The sequence below is a fragment of the Pseudochaenichthys georgianus genome, chromosome 17 (assembly GCF_902827115.2).
Source record: "Pseudochaenichthys georgianus chromosome 17, fPseGeo1.2, whole genome shotgun sequence".
In the NCBI taxonomy this organism is placed as follows: domain Eukaryota; kingdom Metazoa; phylum Chordata; class Actinopteri; order Perciformes; family Channichthyidae; genus Pseudochaenichthys; species Pseudochaenichthys georgianus.
Genome location: NC_047519.1, coordinates 37881116 through 37904114, shown reverse-complemented (window position 1 = coordinate 37904114; position 22999 = coordinate 37881116). Strand labels below are relative to the sequence as shown.

The 22999-nt window shown below is 40.5% G+C and overlaps 1 protein-coding gene across 2 annotated transcripts; it reads left to right on the top strand.

Moving 5' to 3' along the window:
* The first annotated feature begins 7937 nt into the window (after positions 1–7937).
* On the top strand, positions 7938–20175 carry pold3 (polymerase (DNA-directed), delta 3, accessory subunit). Of its 2 annotated transcripts, none has more exons than XM_034104528.1 (12): positions 7938–8076; positions 9129–9184; positions 10538–10637; positions 10741–10780; positions 10883–11015; positions 13385–13634; positions 14018–14090; positions 17393–17537; positions 18036–18139; positions 18330–18415; positions 19088–19169; positions 19785–20175. In XM_034104528.1, exons 1-12 carry the CDS (start codon positions 8020–8022, stop codon positions 19985–19987), a joined length of 1329 nt encoding a protein of 442 aa, XP_033960419.1. In that variant the 5' UTR covers positions 7938–8019; the 3' UTR covers positions 19988–20175. The 2 variants fall into 2 exon arrangements, with proteins under 2 accessions (XP_033960419.1, XP_033960418.1); XM_034104527.2 differs by having other exon boundaries at positions 18024–18139.
* Positions 20176–22999: the final 2824 nt, after the last annotated feature.

Here is a 22999-nt window from a genome sequence, read left to right as displayed (position 1 = left end):
ACTAGCCTCCTTTCCATCTCATAATGAGCCTCAGCCGATGCAGACCGATGATGACGAGCAGTGGAGCTGGGGGGAAGCTGCCTCCATGTTGACCAGAGATTTGTCTGGAAAACATACAATTGATGATGAGGTCAGCGAAGGTTTCATACATCACATTGTCCTTCCTGAACATCTCTGTCACAGCTGCCAATTATAATTCAAAATGTATATTGACCGTGTTGTTATGCACTAATAACTGCAGCGGATATCTTCCCTGCAGCACAGTGGAGTCTATTCCTCTCCATTTATTAGTGCCTTCTGCTGCACCGCTTCTCCCAATGAATACCAATGAAAAGCAGTGGTTATTAATGATTAACCAATTTAGGAACTTCCAGTAGCATTGTGATTATTTTTCTTCAAAAGACACAGATTGCGTTGACAGTGTGTTGATACTTTTCAGAACAGAAATGTCAAAAAAAACATTTCAGAACAGTACAAAATGTCAAGGTTCAAACGATTGATACTCCGTCATATAGATCTAAATGTATTTGCTGTTTGCAAGAGTTGTACCAGTTCATTTAAAGTTCTGCGACATGCTCAAAGTATTTTTGGGGGTAATTGGAATGTCTTTATACGAGGGCAACTGTATAAAGAATGAGAGGAGATATGGGGAGTTATGCAACACATTCAAAATAGGAGACTTTCTGATTACTGTGAGGATCTTCCAGTGTAAGCATTTTGAAAGAAAAGTTATAGAAGAAAAAGAAAATATTGTCCATGTTCTGTTAAATATGGATGTTCGCTTGAAATATTTACATCTGTACAAGTCTTTGAGTAAGTATTTGACCTTGTATTTGCATGCCGACCAAGTCCGTTCTCTTTTTCTATTTTACTGTCTGAATAGAATGACCCTTCTTTCCTGGCCAAGTGTTTTAAATTCTTCCAACATCGCACACATTGCTTATTCCCCTACACAACATAAGGAAGAGTATCTTCGAGCCTCACCCCAATTGTCCACGTGTGTGGTATCTTCTGCATTTGCACACTTGATAGGTTTGTAAAAGCTAATTACAACACTAATGCCAATAATACTTTTGTAGTGTTCTTAATATTAGAAAGTATACATCATCATCTAAATTATACGAAAACAACTCAATGTGAAGAAGTTATTTCACCTTTACTCAGAACTACTAAAAAAGACGTCTATCATGATCTGTTTGTTTTCCGTTTCATTTTGAACTGTCACAGTCATGGATGTATAACTATCACAGTCACTCAGTTTTACTTCGAAGGTGTTCACGCCCTGTCTCAAGTCTGAATGTGCTCTGTGTTTTCCCTCCTGTGTGATTGTCTGATTGTGTTCACCTGCTGCCTGTGTTCCCCCTCCCCTCTCCAGCTGTGTCTTGTGATTACCTCTGTGTATTTAGTCTTGCTTTCCCTTGACACAAGCATCTGACTTTTTACAGGAATGTCTCAACCTTTTAACCGAATGTCTCACGTAGACATGGATCCAGAAATCCATTTAGAATTAGTTAATTATAAAACAAAAAGGCGAGTATCCCCAGGGTGCCTCGAAAACTCGTAAAAATGTAATATGACGACGATCCACGAAGTATGACCAGGGGCGGTTCTAGGTGGGGGCCAGGGGGCCACAGGGGGCCCCCCTAAAAATGAAAAGTGAAAAAAATGAAAAATATATGATTTATTACACAATTTATTGAATGACGGAATAGACGGAACTAACGTTATTCGTCATTCTAGTCGGACCCATTAGAGCGGTGCACTCAGGACCCATTAGAGAGGTGCACTCACCCACTGTCCGGTTGAAGTGCGCGAAAAACAAACACTTTTCATCTCGGATCATCAGAGGCTGTTGCATCCAAGAAAGACTGATTGAAACCTACGTTTCGAGAGAGTACCACGATCATTGAAGGTGAGTTAAACTATTGTATCCGTGTAATTGTAGATGTAAAGTAGAGATGTAACTGTTCATTGCCTTTATTTTTATATAAATATGATATGGTGTTAGTGCAAACATTGTACAATAACTTAAGCTGAAGCTAACAGTAATAACTATAAGATCTATCTGAAATAAATAAGTGTACTGAAAGAAATACCAATAACTGTATTGCATTGTTTTCTTATGCGCAATTACTTCATACTGTCTAGTTCTCTTTTTCGTCCTGCATTTATTGTGCCCCCCTCAGAAAATAACTGGCCCCCCTCAGAAAATAACTGGCCCCCCAGTCAAATTGGAACCGCCACTGAGTATGACACTGAAGGGGAGAAATGTACAACGTTGCCCCTTTTATATTGAATAATAGTTTTTTCAATATAAATACAAACAAAGTTGAACTGCAGTTGAATTGCACTATGTTCACAGTTGTTTATTAATTTCCACATTATAAGATTACAATGCATATAAATGTGTTTAGTGCAATAAAGGTTTTTTTTAACAGAAATTAAAAATATATACCGTACTTTTCGGACTATAAGCCGCGACTTTTTTCCCCATTTTGTTTGTACAGCTAACGGCCACTAGGGAACCTCCTAAATCTATGGATTGGATAGTGGATAAAATTAACCACCTTTAACACTAAGGGCTCTATGACCGGTCCGCGCCCCCCACCTTCAAGCGGCGCTCCAGCAGGAAAAGTCATGGGAGCCTGCCTGCAGACCTCCACTCTCAGGACAGTTCCGGTGCAGACCTCCACTCTCAGGACACCTCCACTGTCAGTACAGGAAGTGACGATTCTGACGCGTTTTTTTCCCGCCCACCGAAGGACTCGTTTGATGGAAGTTTTCAAATAACAATGGAGACTCATCACGGAGGTGATGAGTCCGCCCACCGTGCACTTTGGGTCGGCCTTGGTCAAGCCCTTTTGCCCCCCCCAGCCTGGTTCTCGTAAAAGTTTTTCACTCAAATGACACCATGGAGGAATGTAACGGGAGTTGACAGGGGACTCTGCCCTCCTCACGAGTGCCTATTTTCGGACACTTTTCCCCGGTTTTATTATTATTTTGGCTATTTCACCCGGTTTCTACCGGGGACATTGCCCCCCACAGCCCCACGGCCTGTGTCCAGCCCCCCCCCCCACACTCATCCATATATTAACGGATTTTGACAATTGTTGTTGCATTTTCTCCTCTCACTGATCGAATGGCAAACGCGACCCACTGTCGGAGGGCCTCCGTGCCGGCCGATATGAAGCGTGACCAAGACGCACCGTCCAGGGGTCCCACGGGTCCCAGCTGGAACCTCCCCACCTCTGCCACGGTGCACCCGGCAAACACGGTTGTCACTGTTGTCTAGCGGGTGTAACTAAAATACAAGATGTCGTATTTATATATATAAATAAATATATATAGATATATATATATATAGATAATAAGTGTCACGATCCGATTTTATTTTGTATTTGCGTGCATTTCCTGTTTGGAAAGTGGCACTGTACCATAGACTGTATACTGATAGTGGTGATTTTATTTTGTATTTGCGTGCATTTCCTGTTTGGAAAGTAGCACTGTACTGATAGTGGTGATTTTATTTTGGAATTCTTAGCGTGCACTTCCTGTACTGACAGTGGAGGTGTCCTGAGAGTGGAGGTCTGCAGGCAGACCCCTCTCGGAAAAGTTGGAGGCCGGAAAAGAGTGAGACAGGTAGCGCGCCAAAGTAAAAGTGGAACCGAGAGACAGAACGAGAGCAAGACAGACGGACAATTTAGCTGCTGCGGCTTATATGCAGGTGCGCTTTATAGTCCGAAAAGTACGGTACATATTCTCCAACTTGAATGAGCTGAATAGTCACACTGTCTACACATCTGCATTTTTTTTTTTTAACACAAAAATACAATAACTAATCTGTGTTGATTTTAACAGGTGGATATTTGTTTTTGAAAACAGGCACATTTCAGAAAGTCAAAGTGGTTTGTGGTTCAGAGGAAGCCGACGGCCTCTTCATCGACTTTCATGCCAGCCCCACAGGGGCCAAAACAATCCAGACATGCCATCTCCAAACGTTTTTTCTGACCCAGAATGTGCAGAGACAAAGATCAATGGGTGAGCTCTTCTCATATCCACAAAGTACTTCAGTCCACACACATCTGTTACACTCAATAATGCCTGATGGTGGCCTTTGGAGCAACAACTGTACAATGACAATGGTAGCGCAGAAATACAAGAGGAATTGATGCTTATATTGAACTTCTTTCCCCTTAAATTGTTATGTTAAGACAATAAATTCAAACATGACATCAAGGATACTTACTAGGAACTATTTAAATGATGTGATAACATTACTATTTTCCTGCATTAAGGTGGCTCAATGTACTGAATGCCAAGCCAGTGCCGTTGTGATAAAACAGGCGGTGGAGTAATAAGTCATACTACACATTATTATTTTTGAAGTATGTAAGCTCGATAGGATGATTATAAAGGATCCTCTAACATGGTATTTAGTGACGAATGATCACACCCTCGAGTTAACCTGAGCAAATAGAATACTTCATGCTCTTTGCGTCTCTGGTCGGTCACACCACCCTTCAAACTTGTCGGGATGGATTTGATTGGGAAGCTGGCAATGACAAAAGATGGGCACCTGTACCAGGATGTCTGTGTGATGACTGATTACATGACCAAAGGGCCACAGGCATACCCCCTCAAGACAAGACATCGGCAGAGGAAGAGACCGGGTGCATTCTTAACATTTTGTATCAATTTGAAACACCAAAAAGAATCCTCGCAGATCAAGGTAGAGAAAGTGTTTTTTAATAGTGGCTTTACATCTATCATGAAGAATCTATGTTCAATTAATTTCAGTCTTATTTGAATTGAGGAAATAGTTTTATTCCACCAATTTTCAAATCAATACAGATTATTGGTCTGAGGATGGATGGTATAATACAGAGGTGAGCAGAGTGTTAATTCATGCTCTGTTCCATTATCAGAAGCAGTACCCGTCATAAAGATAACACAAACTAATTCACAACACTCTCACTGCTGCACTATCTACCACCATATGCTAACAGCTAACCATTTATAGCTTACTTGCAACGACAGCTACAAATAAACCACCTCACGCAACAACAGTCCAATCTGATTGATGCCAGATGCGACACAAGCATTGACTCCAGTCGGGCAAATAACAAGCTTCCCCAGGTCCTGCCTACCACAAACTCCTACGGTCCTATCCGCTCGAGGCGACTTTAAAGGCAAACATCAGCGGCTGAAACGCCTGCCTCCAACAGGGACTGAATCCCCACCCAGGATTAGCCCGAAAATAAAAAAGGCAAAATAATAAACTGGTGGGACATTTCAGGAGCAGCACCCTTGCTAAGGTATGTGCTTTGACCTTTCTTACATTGGTTAGTAATGAATAATAATGCTATGTTTATGTTACTGCTATTTGACAATTAAATACATCTTTAATTTGTTTTTAAAGGAGAAGCTTGTATCGGTGCAAAAGCAATTGGGAAGGCCCACACTGAAGCTGCGGCAAGAGGCGGAGAGCCGCTGGAACAGCACTTATCACATGCTCAGAGAACCAGTTGGTGCGCCATCAGTTTGAACACGTAAATCACCACACTGACCTCTGCGGAGTTCACCACCATAAGTGGGTGCCTCTCTCTGCCGTCTGGATTCAATGATGCCACCATTGAGCTTTCTGAGGAGACAAAATGGATCTGGTTCCAAGGTTGTGCCTCTCCTCAAAATGCTGGAGCAAGTGCTTCAAGAGGAGATGGCAAAAACCGCAGTAGCAGTGGCCAAAGAAATGGGAGAACATCTATTAGGTTGAGGTTTCTCCCATTTTTTTCCCGCCCTTAAACTGTGGGTTTTCTCTGGAAGTTTTTCCTTGTACGATGTGAGGGTCTAAGGACAGAGGGTCTAAGGACAGAGGGTCTGAGGACAGAGGGTGTCGTTTTTCTCATACTGATATTCTGAACAATCTGTGTTGTTGTATTTGCTGTAAAGTGTCTCTACTGTAGGCTAATTTTATTATATGTACAGGCAGCACTTTGGCTCCACCAAAAATCGTTTATAAATGTGCTATATAAATAAAACTTGATTTGATTATTAAGGCAGCTAAGAGAGAGGCTCCAATCAATGAGCATCATGTGATTGGCAACGCTGCTGGACCCTAGCTTCAAACTGATCGGAATGTTTAGCCCTTTAAAAGCTGCAGAAGCCACACAAAGGCTTGAATGTGGTGCACTAATCCGAACACCTGAAGCCGTGCCCCAAGAAAATAATAATAATAATAATAATAATAACTTGGATTTATATAGTGCCTTTCAAGGGACCCAAGGTCACTTTACAACTAATAGGGCAAAAACAAACATAACAAAACAAAAGTCAGACAGACAAAACAACAGATCGATTTAGGGGCCGAACGCCTTGGCAAACAGATGGGACTTGAGGGCCCTTCCATCTCAACCTCCTGAACAGGAAACCCCAGGTCATTGTATTAATATTAAAGCAATTTGAAGTAATTACTAAATCCACTGATACTCTCTGTACTTTTCAGGAAACACACTGTGGCATAAATTGGATCAGACTGTAAAGCTGTCCAGGAAGACCAAGAATGCGACAGCTGACGCAACTGTTGAAGTCCAGCGTACCTGGCCGAACCAAATATCGGACGCTTGGAGGACCCTCTGAACTACTGGCAGACACAAAAACATGTGTATCCCAACCTGTATACACTTGCAGTCACTTTTTTGTGCACACCTGCTTCCTCGGTCCCGTGTGAAAGGGTATTTTCAAAGGCAGGAGAAGTTGTATCAAAGAAAATAAATTGCCTAAGCCCGAAACAAATATTTTTTTTAAACAAAAACCAATACAATTGTTCCATGAATCACAACAAGCACATTCACTGCCCTCTGGCAAGTTAAACCCTTCTTCTTTTCCAGTTTTCCAACACATATTGCTTCTTTTGTCTTTATAGAAGGCAGCATTTAAATGTATTTATGTATAGATATAACAAGATACTATATTGATTGTTTTTATTATTATATACAGGCATTTTAAAACACTTACTGGTGCAAAATTCTGTTCATACAGGATTATAAATACATTTGACATCTTTTACACTTTTGTATAATTATTTTGAGTATGTCAAAGATTACAAATAATATGTGGCTGTTTTACACCTGTTCACCAACAGGGTGCCCATGATGAAGCCTCATGAGATGAACCTTTTAGTGAACCGATTTGCTGCAAAGCTTCATAAGGCTTCATCTCGCCATCGCTAGACAACAGTAAACCAAAACACTACAAGTTGCACGTCCCACATAGACAACTAAATACTACACTGCTGCACAGAACACCCGCAGGAGAAGGAAGAGAGAGACTGAAGTTTCCTCAGCCTTTGGTGCAGGCCCTAATTGGGGATTGGGAGCACCTGAGGGAGAGGCTGCACCTGAGGGAGACGATCAGGGAGAGACACACACAATTAAAGTGAGAAAAGCCAGTCTGAACAAATTCGTTGGCAGGCTTGATTTGAAATGACAGTGTCAGATTGTCTGACTATATCATATTATGCTGTATCATTACTTGTCATTTTGTTTTTTCGTGGTTATTATAATGTATCAGTCACTGAACAACAGAGAATGTTTTATGAAATAGGACATCTTATCATTTCATTATCTATAGGAAGGAGGCATAATAACAGAGTAGGCCTACATGTTAAAAAAATAATAATAATCCAATACGAAAATGCGCCTCCTACATGTATGCACAATCATTTTCCAGCCGTTTGGTGTTTAATCTGATGGGAAATATATCATTCAATAGAGAGAAAGTAAATCATTTCTGTGGTTCTTCTGCTCAGAAAACTAGACGAAATGCCCAATAACTGAAATGACGTCCCCCATGCGCTTCAATCTACAGCACAACACCGGTGTTCACCTGCAGAGGGCGCCCTGCAGCCTCTCATCCCACCGGAAGAAGGAACAGACATGGGACATTTAACCGGATGTAAATAAACGGCCTTCCCGCGCAGTTAAATCGTCTCAACAACGCATCCACAGATAATCTGACAAAATGGACGAGCTTTATTTGGATAACATCGACGAATATGTCAATGACCAGGATAAGATAGTGAGTGTACTCTTTATTTCATCACGTCTTATTTTCTTAACATTAATGCCAACGTAAGAACCGAGTTAACCTCGATATGAGCAGCCGCTGAACTGCATTAAAAAAACGGCTAGTTTACGGTTTGTTTTGCTTTTAGGCTTGGTATTTATTAATCATGGCGTTTCATACACCGTGTAACGATTTATTAAGGGGCTTTGGTTAATTCGGCTTATGTATAGTTTTGAAAAATATCGCTTGGATTGATCAAAACGTACATTTTTAAAACTAGTGTCAGTTCAATGTTGTTGCATGTGTCCGCCAACGGCTGTGTTTTGAAATACACGAACCCTGTCATTTCAAAAATACTACCGTTAAGTACAAAAAATACAGCCATTAAGTTAGTTAACAGGTTAAAGATGTTAACAGAAATACTATTCACCTTTTTGTGTGCCAGCAAATTAATAGTGAATGTTCACATTTTACCTTTGTTGAATTATTAAACGTATTTTGTTTGTTGTCTTTCTGGCGAGTGAGTGATACAAACCTACTTGCCACGTGCACATTTGGCCATCACTAGCTAGTAAATGCTGCAGTTAGTCTGACCATTTAAACGTTAACCGCCGTTGTTCATACAACAGTTGAAGAAAAGGAAATGTGGAAATTTGACTCGGACAGTTTCATCTCACCCATCCCATAAGACTGTTAAACACCTGACGTTTTGAAAGAACACCCATAACATTCATCTGTTTGCAACGTACAAGTTATTTATCTAATTTATATCATATTCCATTTACTTGTATATAGACTCTCCTTGCACTATTCTATTTTATTTGTGTTTACTTGCACTATTGTATTTGTTGTTGTTCTATGTCCTATATGTTGCACTGTTGGAGGAGCCTGTGACCTAAGTTTCATTGACATATCTATCTACACTGTAGCTATGTACAAATGACAATAAAGCCTTGCATCTTGATTCTTGGTAAATAGTCATAGTTGTTTTTCTCTTGGGTGTCTCGTGCATGTGCGAAGTGAATCTTAACACTAATGTTGCATTGTTTTGTTTTGTTGACCAGGTGACCTATAAATGGCTGAGCCTCACTCTGGGAGTCCATGTCAACACAGCCAAACAGTGAGCGGTCATTCTCTTTTGTGTTGGAATAAAATGAGCAGAAATAGGGACAAGTCTTGATGGTCATACATTTGATTGTTAAACACAAGATATTTCTATGTATACTCGGTCATTGGAAACACAGTCACTGCATCATAATGGAACCGGTAGAAACTCATTATTTGACCGACCATTTGAGTACCATGGACGACGTTACATGTTTTACTATGAAATAAACTATGCACACTTCTTAAATAAACCTATGTTGAGTTAAAAGAAAACCAAATCCCCACCGAGCTTCCCAGGTTTTGACTTCCGGGTAGGCAATGACACATATAAATTGAAAGAAGCGCAAGGTTCAATATCGGTGTTAATAATTACCCAGACATCTGTAAGGCAAGGCAAGTTTATTTATACAGCGCCTTTCAACACAAGACATTAAGAAAATGGCATTTAAAAAGTAAAGATAATAAACATTAAAAGAAAAAATACATGAATAAAAGTTACGGTGCAGTTAAGATATGAATAGTTCGATTAAAAGCAGCGGCAAAAAGAAAAGTCTTCAGCCACAATAGCTGTACAATAACTATCCAAAATGTAGTCTAAATCAGTGGTTCTCAGCTGGTCAGGCCTCGGGACCCACTTTTTACTTGGTCACTACATCGCGACCCAACATTTTGAAGCACTCAAATCTATTCAACAAAAAATCGTGCTGTAATATAAGCTTTTCAGCATACAATATTAATAAAAGTGAAGTACAGTGCATATATCCCTTATATCCCTTCACAGAACTAAAGTATGCTTTTAAAAAAGGTTTAATGAGATGATGGAATCAAAGCTGAACTATATAAAAAGGCACGCGTGCTGAAAACCCAACCCCAGCAGGGGGTCTGGGGGGATTCTCCCCCAGGAGATTTTTAGAAATACATAAACTATGCATATTGGTACTCTGAGAAGAAAATAAATAAATCTATTACTAGCTACCGGACATATTAATAATATTTTATGCCATTGTTTGTTTTTCACTTTGTTCTGACATCTTAAAGAGGAGATACTAAAAAAAACAAGATACTTTAAATTGTGGGTAAGGGTAGATAGCTCCCATTGTGTAATGTGTATTTGTATTTCTTCACTCACACATCCGTGACCCACTCAAAACGGGTCCGCGACCCACTTTTGGGTCGCGACCCACCAGTTGAGAACCGCTGGTCTAAATGATACACTTTTTAAAATAAAATATTGTTAATAATAAATTACAAGGCTAATAATTCAGTGTTAACCCCAGAGATGCATTTCGCTCAGTCCCGAACAATACTATTAATATTAAGTACAATACTAATTTACCAACAATTAAAGTATGTGTCTCGTTTCTAGAATGCTCTTCCATTATTTGGATCACAGGAGGAAGGAGAGTTCGGCTCAGCTCCATGCCACCTACCTCGTGTCAGGAAAGTGTGTGGACAACGGCCAAGCGGTGAGAAAAACTATAAATAAACAATGTGATTTGCATATTTCTGGCTTTTTCAAAATGTCAGAACTTTTTTATTAAGTTTTGCTGCCGTTTTGTTTCCTTGCAGAGTCACAAGGTGTCGGTTATAAAAGAGGACAAGTTGGAAGGTGCCAAATAAAACGTTCCTATTTTTTTTAATGATCGTTCAGTGTGTTGGTTTATTTATGGAGAGGCAAGGCGTCTAACCTCGGGTGTGATTCATTTTGCAGACTTCAAATCCAAGATGAGCTTGATAGTCAGTGTCCACGTCTACAGTGTGCAGAAAGCTTTGCTGAAAGACAGCGGCCCGCTCTACAGCGTGGACTATGACGCCGTGAAGGACAATATGAAGAACTGCAGCAAGTATGGGTCATTTCATATTTCCCTGTTATAAACATTTGAGCAATCGGGGTCTTTAGAGCAATGCATTTTGTTCCCGTCTTATTCTATTTCAGATGTTTCATTTGTATTCTCTTTGCTTTTTAATAACTGCATTTCAATGTCGTTTGATGTGCTTCTGTTGCATTATGTGTAAATGTTTTCTGTAAAGCACTTTGAATTGCCCGGTGTTATGACCTGGCTCAAAAGGCCACAACAAAGAGGAGACACGCCATAGCAACGGTTAATGAAATATGTTTATTTAAGCAAGTCATTCAAATTAACCAAATGTAATGAAGTTCAAAATAAGGAAAGCATGAGGTGTGGACGTCAGTGGTATCAGTAGTGTAAATGCAGGGCGAAGGTTGCATGGACGTGTATGTGTGAGAGTGTTGAGGTGCACAAAGTAAAGTAACAATAGCATATACTCAACCAAACCGGGGGCCTGTGGGGAACAGCAGAGAGAGACAGAGAGGCTAGGGCTGGGCGATTTGGCCTAAAAATAAACAGTATTATTAACACAATACAAATAAATGAGATTACCAAGTAGTCTAGGCCTATGTGAACAAATCAAAAAAAATCTCTTTTAGGCCATCCCTGAAAAAACTTGTAAAATGAAATACAACAAATAATAAATAATGAAATGAATAATAAAAAAATACCCTCAAACAAAATAACATCCCTTTAAATTTCTAGGAAGTTGTCTACAGGTTTTTCGCGAGGAAGACAAGCCTGTCTACTGGCTTGAGGCATGCTCTTTGGCATGTTACAATGTTACCCCCCTACTGAAAACCCTCTCCGAGCGAAGGGGCACTTGTGGCAGGAATGGAGAGATATTTCTTGGCCAGATTACTCAGTCTTGGGAAGTTAGCTTCATGTAGCTTCCACCACTGCAGTGGGTCTGTATCAGGGTCTGTCTCAGACGACAACAAATAGGATGACAGCTCAGCTTCAATTTTGTCCTGCTTTGACTGAGAGGTAGACGACACTGTCAGTAGTGATGTGTCGGCTCTAAGAGCCGGCTCTTTTAAGTGAACGACGGGAGCCGGCTCTCGCCCGCGAACGAGCCGTTTTTTTTGCGGAGGGATCTAGATCAGCATGAAGGCACATTATGCAATGTGCACATTATCCCGCTTATTACACATGGCCACATTCTCAACAAAGTAACGACATGACTCCCAATAATAATTGAAATGCTTTTATGGATTTAGAAAAATAGTTTTATGTATTGATTTAAATTGACATGCATCCGCTAAGAAAAGTAGTCCGTTGTTACTGTTTGAACTAACATAGCAACGGCAGGAACTGCTTCGATAGCGTTTTTGAGGAGCTTTTTGATTACAGATTTGAAAACATCGTTGCTTGCTTTAAAAGTAGCACAATTCATGATGTCAAAGTTCATTGGAAAGTGTCTAGATATCCCTGCCCTAATGCCAAAGTAACTGCCAACTGAATATGTGTCGCCGTTTGATGTCTATGTCTGGACCGCTGCGTAAAAAGGAGGGTTTCTGACCCATTACTTCTCTTCTTACTTCTATAAGAATAAAACACGGAGGACGGAGATCTCTTTTTCTCCCCCTCTTCTGACAGCCCAGCAGCTGATCTCAAAGCTCCCCTCTCCTGCAAGGGGGCGTGGTCAGCTGCCTGCAGCTCACAGAATCAGCCCCCTGCAAAAACAGCGCTGGAAAAAGCAAATGGAGCGAAATGAGGCATGGCTAAAATGCAGGATCTCTTCGGGGAGTCACAGGCAATGTGGCTGAGTTTTGTGCGCGTTCTGGAAAGTGAGAGAGTAAGCTACTACGGAGTCCCTTAAAGCAAAACAAATCTGCGGAGTCTAGAAATGTTTTAAATCGCGATTTTTCGGTTCAGCCATTTCACAAACCGTAGGAAAGTAAAAATGCAAATTAACCGTTAAAACAGAAAAAATCGCCCAGCCCTAACAGAGGCTTTAAATAGCTGCAGGGCACCAGACCCAGGTGCCCTGAGTTACTGCAATCAAGGCTGGACGCAGCACAGCCACACCCTCTCCAGGTGAACCCACAGGGGCATCACACCCTGTTTTACGGTATATTAAATGTTCCTTGTGTTACACAAATAGGAAAAGGCTATTTTATTTTTAGCCTGCCGAGAGCTTTGTTTTAGGTACTCATTAAAACAGTACAAAATATATACACTGTATATATTCCATTCTACCTTTTTGAACATCCTCCTCCAAGTAATTTCTACTTCAATGCGTCCCGTAGTTTAGTGAAGTGGTAGCTAGTGAATAAACTAACCCAGCCGCACATCTGTTTCATCATACCGGTGTTTAGGAACGCTCTGCATTGTTCCTACCTTCTCCCTTCTGTCTGCAGGTACAGTGCGATCCGCTGTGCCGGCGCAGTGCCCGTGTCCTCCGTGGAGCACACGAGAGCAATCCAGAGAGCTCCTTCCCCGGAGCCTGAGAGCAGAAAGTCTGCCGTGAACGGGAGTGCTCATCCGGCGTCGAAGCCTTCCACCAAGCCACAGAAAGGCATCATGGGAATGTTTGCGAGTAAGACTTCTTCTAAGAACCAGGATGACGGCAAAGACGTTAAGTCTGAGCAGAAGGAGGAAGCACCTGTGGTACGTTGGATGGATCCTTGGATGATTCATTCGCAAATACAAAATGTAATCCAAATAAAACACAATTACAGTGAAATGAATACAGATTGGTGAAAAAGAGAAATAACCGTAAGAGTTGCCACTCGAGGCTCAGTCAGTAGGGGCTTGGACTGGGAGCCGGAGGGGCGCCGGTTCAAGTCCCCGAACAGACCTAAATATGGAGTGTGGACAGCTACTTGGAGAGGTCTAGAGTTGTGGTATCACCTGGAATAATGGTGACCATCGACAGCAAACCGTTCTGTCTAGCTGTGATTTCTTTCCACGATGTCAACATCTTTGACCCGGTCTCTGCACTGCAATATGCTGGGGGGTTGCGACTTTACTGGTGTGTGTTGCTATTTTAGGATGATGCCCCCAAAAGCAAGCCAGCTGTAAAAGCCAATCCGATGATGAACTTCTTTGGGAGTCAAGCAGCAAGTGAGTATTGCCTTCACCTTTTTATAGTTGTCCAAACCGTAGTGCAATGTTTTTCTAGCTACTTCTGCTACTTCTAATATTATTCTGTTTCCATAATAAAAAAAAAAAGGAAAGATAATTTGTTGGATTCAAGATGTATGGATGTAAGTTGAGGCAGCATCTTTTGTAGACGGACGTAAACATCAGCAATTTATTTCACAAAAAGTACAAATCGAAACATGATGTAGAAACTTTAAAGCAGTTGGCATGCAAGGTCACTTCATGTGTTTAGACGGATACGTGTACTTCTTTTAACATGCGTGTGTGCCTTGTGGTGTTGGACACATGCCATTAAAACGTTGGGTTTGACTCACTTAGACAAATGAACCAATGCTTAGGAACCATTGAGTAGTTTCAAATCAAATCAAGTTTTATTTATATAGCACATTTATAAACGATTTTTGGTCGAGCCAAAGTGCGGTACATATAATAAAAATAGCCTACAGTAGAGACACTTTTCAGCAAATACAACAACACAGATTGTTAGAATATCAGTATGAGAAAAACGCCACCCTCTGTCCTTAGACCCTCTGTCCTTAGACCCTCACATCGTACAAGGAAACACTTCCAGAGAAACCCCACAGTTTAAAGGGAAAATGGGAGAAACCTCAGGGAGAGCAACAGAGGAGGGATCCCTCTCCCAGGACGGACAGACGTGCGTCCTGGGAGAGGAGAGAGTTTCGGTTAGAAACCTTTAGTTTTCAGGGTTTTTGTCTCAAATGCTAGATGTGTTATTAATGCGTCTGGGCCCCTTTTCTCAAGCGGAAGATTTCATATACATCGATGTCTTATAATAGTTAATGTTTGTTAAAGGCGAGACACGGCAGGCAAAAACATCATTTTTCAAGTACTGGTCAATTTTGAGATTTTGTGCTATTTTGATTCCATAACATGTTTTCTTTCAGGCTTTTGGAAGGAAAACGTACAAAATACCCATTTAAGTGTTTATTTTTACTATAGTTTGTCTATTTGCGTCTGTAGATTTCTCCTAAATTCACCAAAAGTTAGCATTCTAACGTAACATAAAGTACCGCGACCGCTGTGTGCACCATGTCAACAGAGATATCGTTGGAAAGCTGTCTCTCCTGCACAATCTCATCGGATCCAAATATGATCATTTCCTTTGTATCAGCAACCAATCGTGAAAGCACAAAGGGGTCTTAAACCAAGAAATGAAATCTCATTGGCTGCTGTCAATTTCTGACAACGTGATTCGTTCAGATGCGTCACGTGGTGTGCTAAAACACTTCCTGGTTAGCTTTCCGCTAGAAATTGAAATCTCAAAATGGCAAAAGAACGGCGAAAAAAACGTTCACAGAGAACACGACAACAATTGTCACTTGCACGAAGCAAGGTTATACAAAAAACAAATGACCCCGAACATGAAATACCTTCATGGAGTGCGTCGATGCGCAAGCTGTCATCCAGAGAACAGGAGGGTTTAGCTAGCGCCTCACTGCAATCTTTAAAGGTCATTTTCTCAAAATGAGTTTTTTCTCCTACTCCGAGTTCGAAATGTCAACTTCAGTAGCACGTAGAGACACCAAACCTTCCAGTTATATTCCTATCAATATTATGAAGGCTTTTACAGAAGGGTTTGTTCATATATAATTCATAACCTGAATTATACAACATTGTATACCTAAAAACATGGCGAAAATTGATATTTCAGGGCTGTTGACAGTATGTTCTGATTTATGGAGTGATAAAAAGAGATATCCAATATCCCTTCTGTAAAAGCCTTAAATGCTAATATGACTAAGAATTTTGAACCTGGCTTTATCCAAAGTTCACATTTCGATTCCTGAAATGTGTCAACATTATCGCGTTAACGGCGGTAATTAATTTTTTGAATTAATTGTGTTAAAATATTTAACGCATTTAACGCATGCGCAGAATGGCCCGCCCCATAGGTGCCACCAGTGGCAGCGCCAGGGTATGGCTGGGGTAGGCTACACCCATACCAAGAAATGGCTTAGCCCCACCATGAGAAATGATGTTAAAGTAAGCAAAATAAAGTCTGCCAACTCGCGCGGAGTAAAGTGCACAGACAGCAGTTTGTAAGATTGATTTCAGTCGCCACGGTTTTGAAAACTTTTGTCACGTAGTGATCGTCTTCTCAATAGAACATCTTTGATAACGGCGTGGTGTTGTTGCAGGAAGTCCCGACGGAGAATACTCTTGCGGTAGTACAGGGCAGAGCCATATAATAGTAATAATATGGCTCTGGTACAGGGGTGCACATAACTGGTACGCAGGTTATGCGCGTAATCTGAAATGCGTACCGTCACTTGTGTCACAAAGCGCATTTGCGTACCGACGTACTTGTGAAGCTTTTCCAGAAGGCGGTTCGATCACCGGACGAAAGAGTCGGTCTCCGTGTGCACAGACAGGGCTGCTGTTAACGTCGGTCTGTGCAACGGAACTGTGCCAAAACTACGCCAACCGGCTGCGGAGGGAGACTACGCTAAAACAGCTGATCACAACGTTCACACTGTGGTCACGAAGTACTCCACTAGCCGCCGCCGCCCCCCCCTCCCTCTGTCGACTTTCCTGAAGTACTCCCCCGTTGATCAACACGTAATGAATTAAGACCCCACGGTTTGATGATTGATAGGTGTGTGGGTTGTCTTTCATTTTGACATGCAGAAAAATGTTATAATAAACATAGATACTGTTTGTTAAATGGATATATCCGCCTTCTTTCATTTATCTTTCCATTCCCACAACAATATACATAAATAAATGGCATATTTTGGACATAGTTCGAATGGTGATTAATTAATTTTTAAGCTGTGATTAATCTGATTAAACATTTTAATCGTTTGACAGCCCTAGTTAAAATATGTGCATATTTAATGAGATAATGGTTAATTTGCATATTTAAACATGCTATTTCACAAAAATTGTAATACAAAAAACAATTTCCTTATTGTAAGTAATTAACTGGAGAAATTTCAAGCTGATACCTTTAAGTTAAAAAGATTACCCTATTCACCTGGGGTGTCTCGCCTTAAGTAAAATGACTTAAATTGTAACCTGTAGCCTCAGCTTCAGGTAAGCCCTCTTCACTGCTGAGATGAACCCAAGAGTAAACATCCAAACAGAAATGACATTGTTTGTGTTCTTTGTATCCAGGCAAGTTCAGTAAACAAGGAACGTTGGCTTGACACAATAAGACTGACGTTATGGATGAGAAACGTATTTAAAGCTGTTGTGTTGGTGTGCTGACCCTCCCAACCGAACACTCTGTCTTTCTTCAGAGAAACCAGAAAAGACTGTGAAGCAGGAGGAAGCTCCTCCGTCGTCTTCATCAGTTGAGCAGAAACGTCCGCAGCCCGAAGAAGAAGAAAAACAAGCTGCTGTCGTGAAGCCAAAACCTAAAGACACCCAGAAAGAGTCCAGGAGGTGTGTGAGGATTCGGTTAGAAGAAAGTATTGAATGTGTAAGACTTGGTGATATGAGATAAGTCAGACATCTCAAATATTGTTTAGCGAATTCCTCCATCTATATTGTAACGATAGTGTAGATTGACTCTTGGTGCTTTTGCTAAATATTTCAACATTGAGTTTAATAAAAAAGAATCATTAGCATCATGGAATCAATAATGAAGCAAGTAATAGAAGAGCGAGAGCAGTCTGAGAGTTAAAAAGATATACATCATTTATTTTGCCTTTAAAACCAGGGAAAGACACTCGTGCAATATTACGATGTCCCTAATCATCACATCTAGTATCATAACACGATATCTTTTGCTCAAAACGTTGGAGACGAGAACAAGTCTCCTTTTGAATTGAATGTACTGTACAAATATTGACGTTTTTTTATATTAAGAAGTATTCATTCACTTGGTTCACCAAAGTAATTATGCCTATAAATATATTTAAATTAAAGTCTTCCTCTTAGCAAAACCAAGCGAGTCGAGGAATCCGACAGCGAAGACGATAAAATGGACAAGAAAAAGAGACGCCGGATTAAGAAGCCCGTGTCAGACAGCAGCGATGAAGATGGTAAGAGGTTTACTTTCACTTTAAGTCATTCTTAATATAATCGTTTAAGTTAAAAGGCCTCGATGTAAATGGCAAATGACTGGGAAAGTTGACGGCAGGAAGGAATAGTTTCCCCTTTAATGTTTATTAAATGAGGGAATTTCCAAAAGCCCTTAAGGAGAACTTGACTAACATCTGTTCACCTCTTCAGTGATTCCAGATTCTCCGCAGCAGATGGAAACGAGAGAACCGTCGCCGAGTCCTAAGAAGGAGATCAAGGCTGTTTCACATTCACGTGTAAGAGTTCATTATTGTAGTGTTGACGTGATTACTGTAACACACAAATATAGGTAATAGAAATCCATTTATTCCACTAATAGTCTCTCGATTGAATGTCCCCTATGTCTACCCATGGATGTATAATAAGAACTGGATACAGCGTGGGAGGCGGGGCCTCGTTCTTTCCTATGAGAGCTGCTCATTGGCGCATGAGGACAAAATGGCCCAACTTTTGAGAGAGCGAAACGTCACAGATTACCCAGCATGCCTGGCTGTCAGAGCAGAAAAACCTGTTTGTGCGCTCAGAGCATGTGCAGTTGCCCCTTAAGCCCCGCCCCCCGAGCTCCCACTCTCAGATGCACATACATAATGCCGAGGAAAATAACTCAGAATAACGTTATGAGCACATTTTACAACTTGAGGACCGAATGTTTTTAATAAGGGCTATACAAATGTTCATACTGGGTATTTTATCTAGTTTAAAAAAAAAAATCCAACGATTTACAGACGTCTCTTTCTCCATGTTAGTCAATGGGGGAAAGTCTTTCCGGGCCCATCGACCGAAACGGAAGTGTAGTACTGCCGTTTGGCTACAATGAATATTTTCCTCGGAGTCCGGCGCACTTCCCGGGGGCTTGTGTATATCACACTGAATACATAACAATTACGTGTTTTCTTTTATTGCTACAGCAGCGAGACGCTGAGATGAAGACGAGGAAGAGACGACGAGTCCTGAAATCTCGTACCTTTTTAGATGAAGAAGGATGCATGGGTATGAAAACAAGTTGTACTTCATGTTATTTTAATTTCACCAACATTGTACAGAATTCGTATTTTTAAAAGGTCTCTAGATCATTTTCATAAGATACCAGTATAACAATACATTCTCATAACGACATTTGGAATAGGATTATCGATTGTTATCTCAGACAAAAAAAATTAAATCTTTTAAGTTGTTGATATTATGTAAGAGAAATGTTTATTTAATTATCAAATAATCTGCCAAATATCTGTCTCTATAAAATGTAAGAAAAGTTGTAACCCTAGCAACCCCCACTTAATGTCTTAAACATGCTTACTTTATCTGACCAACAACTCAATTATATTTGGTTTATTATTGAGTTACTGAATAAAAGCTCATAGTTACATTTGAGAAACTTTTTAAGAGCAAAATAATTTCTTAAACTATTACTCAATTTTCAAAACAGTTCATTTATAGAGAATAAATCAAGTTTTTCAGCTCTGATTTAATTTTGTTGTGTCCTTATAATCTAGTTTAGTGTATATAATGGGATCTGATAAACACATGTTGACATAATGCAGTTTAATAAGCACCAACACACACATTAAGCCTAAACCCCCTCTGATTCCATCTGTCCCCCCACAGTGACAGAGAAGGGCTATGAGAGTGAGTCGTACTCTGAAACAGAAGACGACTTCCAGGCCGCGAAACCAGCTCCGAAACATCCCGTCCCCGCAAAACGACCTGCGAGCAAACCGGACGAGAAGAAGAGCCAGAAGAAAAATAGCGCAAATGCAAATAAAGGATCGAAACAAGCTTCAATTATGGGATTTTTCCAGAAGAAATGACGAGGGGCAACGGCAGACCCTTTTTATCGGCACTGAGGAAACGACAAGCGCTGCTGCAGACTTTCTGTGATGAGGTTTTGGTGACTTGAAATACATGGACATATACAAATCAGTATGACGGCTTTTATCCTTTTCACCTTACCATTACCTGCTTTTACTACATGACCTACTAAATAAATAATAAATACTGAAACTAAACGTGTGTTTTCCTTTAAAGAGAACAGATTGTGTTCATATTTGTATTTTGTGATTCTTTCTTCTTGTTTCTCCAACACATTGTACTTGATTGACTAAGGGGTGGGGCATCTTTAAGCGGTTGACCAATCACAACAGAGCCGGCCAGTTAGCCAATCAGAGCAGACTGGGCTCTCGTTTTAGGCAGAGGGTGAAAAGAGGTGCTGCAGCACAGGCAGTATGATCAAAATAAAGAGCTTTTTGAACATTAAAGCATGGATACATGTCGCAGTAGACTACAGGCACAAAATATGAACCTGAAATGAGCACAATAGGGCCCCTTTAAGTAAAGTACTTGAGCAAATGTACTTAAAGGTGGGGTAGGTAATTCACTTCAGAAACACTTTTTGATATATTCCATGGAATGCTCTTAAAGGTGGGGTAGGCAAGTTTCAGAAACCGGCTCGAGATACACTTGCTATATTCCATGGAATGCTCTAAACATCCCGATAGCAATGAATATCTTAAGTGCTTTGACAACAAATCCATAAAAAAAAATGCATCTGTAGAAGCCGTAATACTGTAAAAAGTATTAGCCGGCCCGGCTAAAGTAACTGGATGGCTTGCCTGTCAGCCTTCCATCGGGGCACAAACTTATCTCGTGCCCTCATTGGTCATGTGCGCGTTCGTGTGTGTTGGAGGAGGGGCTCTATAAGGAAGTGGCAGATTTTCTCCGGTTGTGTATTTTCAAATTCTAGCGATCTCGAGCCGGTTTCTCAAACTTACCTACCCCACCTTTAACGTCCAGATAGCAATTAATACATGAAATGCTTTGACAATAAATACAAATATTTCATCTGTGGAAGCCGTGGCGCTGTAAAAAGCACGACCAATCATCTGCCTCGGCCCGCGGCAGATAACTGGATGGCCTACCTGCCTGTCAGCCTTCCATCTCGTGCACAAACTTATCTCGTGCCCTCATTGGTCATGTGCGCGTTTGTGTGTGTTGGAGGAGGGGCTCTGTAAGGAAGGGTGCTAGAATACTTTCAAATTCTAGCACACTCGAGCTGGTTTCTCCATTCTTACCTCCTTAACACCCCTGAAATATATATACACAAGTCAATTGTCCAGAATGGCTTTTTTTCTCAAATGTTTGCACAAATTAGAAAGCTAGGCTGGGTTGGACAGTATCCGATACATGTTATTTACTATTGTTAATTAACACCTTGCATGCTTTGTTTCCTTCCAAAGCAAAGCAGAACGTGTTAAAAACCAGCTCAAATGACAGAAAAGTCCTCCAGTTTATTCTACCAAATGTCTAGATGACACGCAGTAGACAATGTGGTCTTTGGGGACTTGTTGCTTCAGGACAACCACACAGACTTCCCAGTGAGCTCACACAGAAGCACCACACCCTCTCCCCATAGAACTGGTATTTGGATTAGCTCAGCACTCCAACGTGAAAAAAGATATCCCTCCCTCTGCTGTTTCTGGGAGTGGTCAGAATAAGTGTTCAGCCATAGTGGTTTGTCGTGGCTTTTGCTCCATTATGGCATCTGTTGAATGAGGTCAGACATGATGCATTTTTATTTTAAGAGGAGGTGTCACAGCTGCGCCTCCCTCTCTCGAAGACAGCTGAGTCACAGGCGTTCCTCTTTTGGGGATAACAATAGCACCAGTGTGCACCATGTCAATTCCTTTGCATTTTCCTTCAACTCGCTTATATAACATGTCTTCCACTTTGTGGGAAATCTTACAAAACATTTAAATGTAAGAAGCATCTTTTTTTATTATGGCTGCACTCGCATATTTCCCTATAGTTCATTATAACAATTTTGACTTTCTGCAAAACAGTCGGATCTTGATGGAAAGTTACATTAATTGGTTTAGAGCAGGGGTGTCAAACTCAAGGCCCGGGGGCCAAATCCGGCCCACGACTTCATTGTATGTGGCCCGCAAGAGCTTGCAAAGAATATAATACGTTTATTATACGGTTACATGCTACTTTACAGTATATCTATATATGTTCATTTTAATTAATTTCTCATTTTATAGTTATTTATCATTTTACATTTTTATCTTTGATTTATCCTTAATTGTATTAATCTGTGTGAATCTGTGCTGTTTTTCAATCTCACCCTGTTGCTGTTAAACCACTGAATTTCCCCACGGGGATTAATAAAGCTCCATCTTATTTTACAGAAGCATGTTGCCCATAAACAATATGTCCCACAATGCATCTCATTTTGTGACATGCACAGTGAAGAGACTTGCAATTATTTGCCCTGGACTTCTGCTTTCAGACGTAGTTAATTATGAAGTTATTACCCTATCCGATAATAATCCAATGTAGAGGCAATAATATAATATAATACATTATTTCATATATATGATGTATTTATAATTTATATGTATATTTATATAGTTACAACCGGCCCTTTGAGTGCAACCATAATGCTAATGTGGCCCACGATGAAATTGAGTTTGACACCTCTGGTTTAGAGCATAACACCATGTAACAAAGCTGTTCATGCTTCATAGATTGATGGGCCTGCAAATGAGTTAAAATGTGTTACTCTTAGGGTTGTCAGTAATATCAAAAATGAAACCAACAATCAAATATTTCTTTATGGCATTATTGAACTACCCAACAGTGTGTACAAAAGTTAAAATAGCTCAATTTTGACCAGGATTTCATGATTCTTACTCCCTGTATGCTGCTACAGAAGAGTATTAAGGGAATATAGAGAATAAAGAGACATTTTGAGAATACATTTGAAATACTTTTTTCAAATGTTGAGAAAAATGTAGGCCTAAAAACAATTACACCGTTAGTAC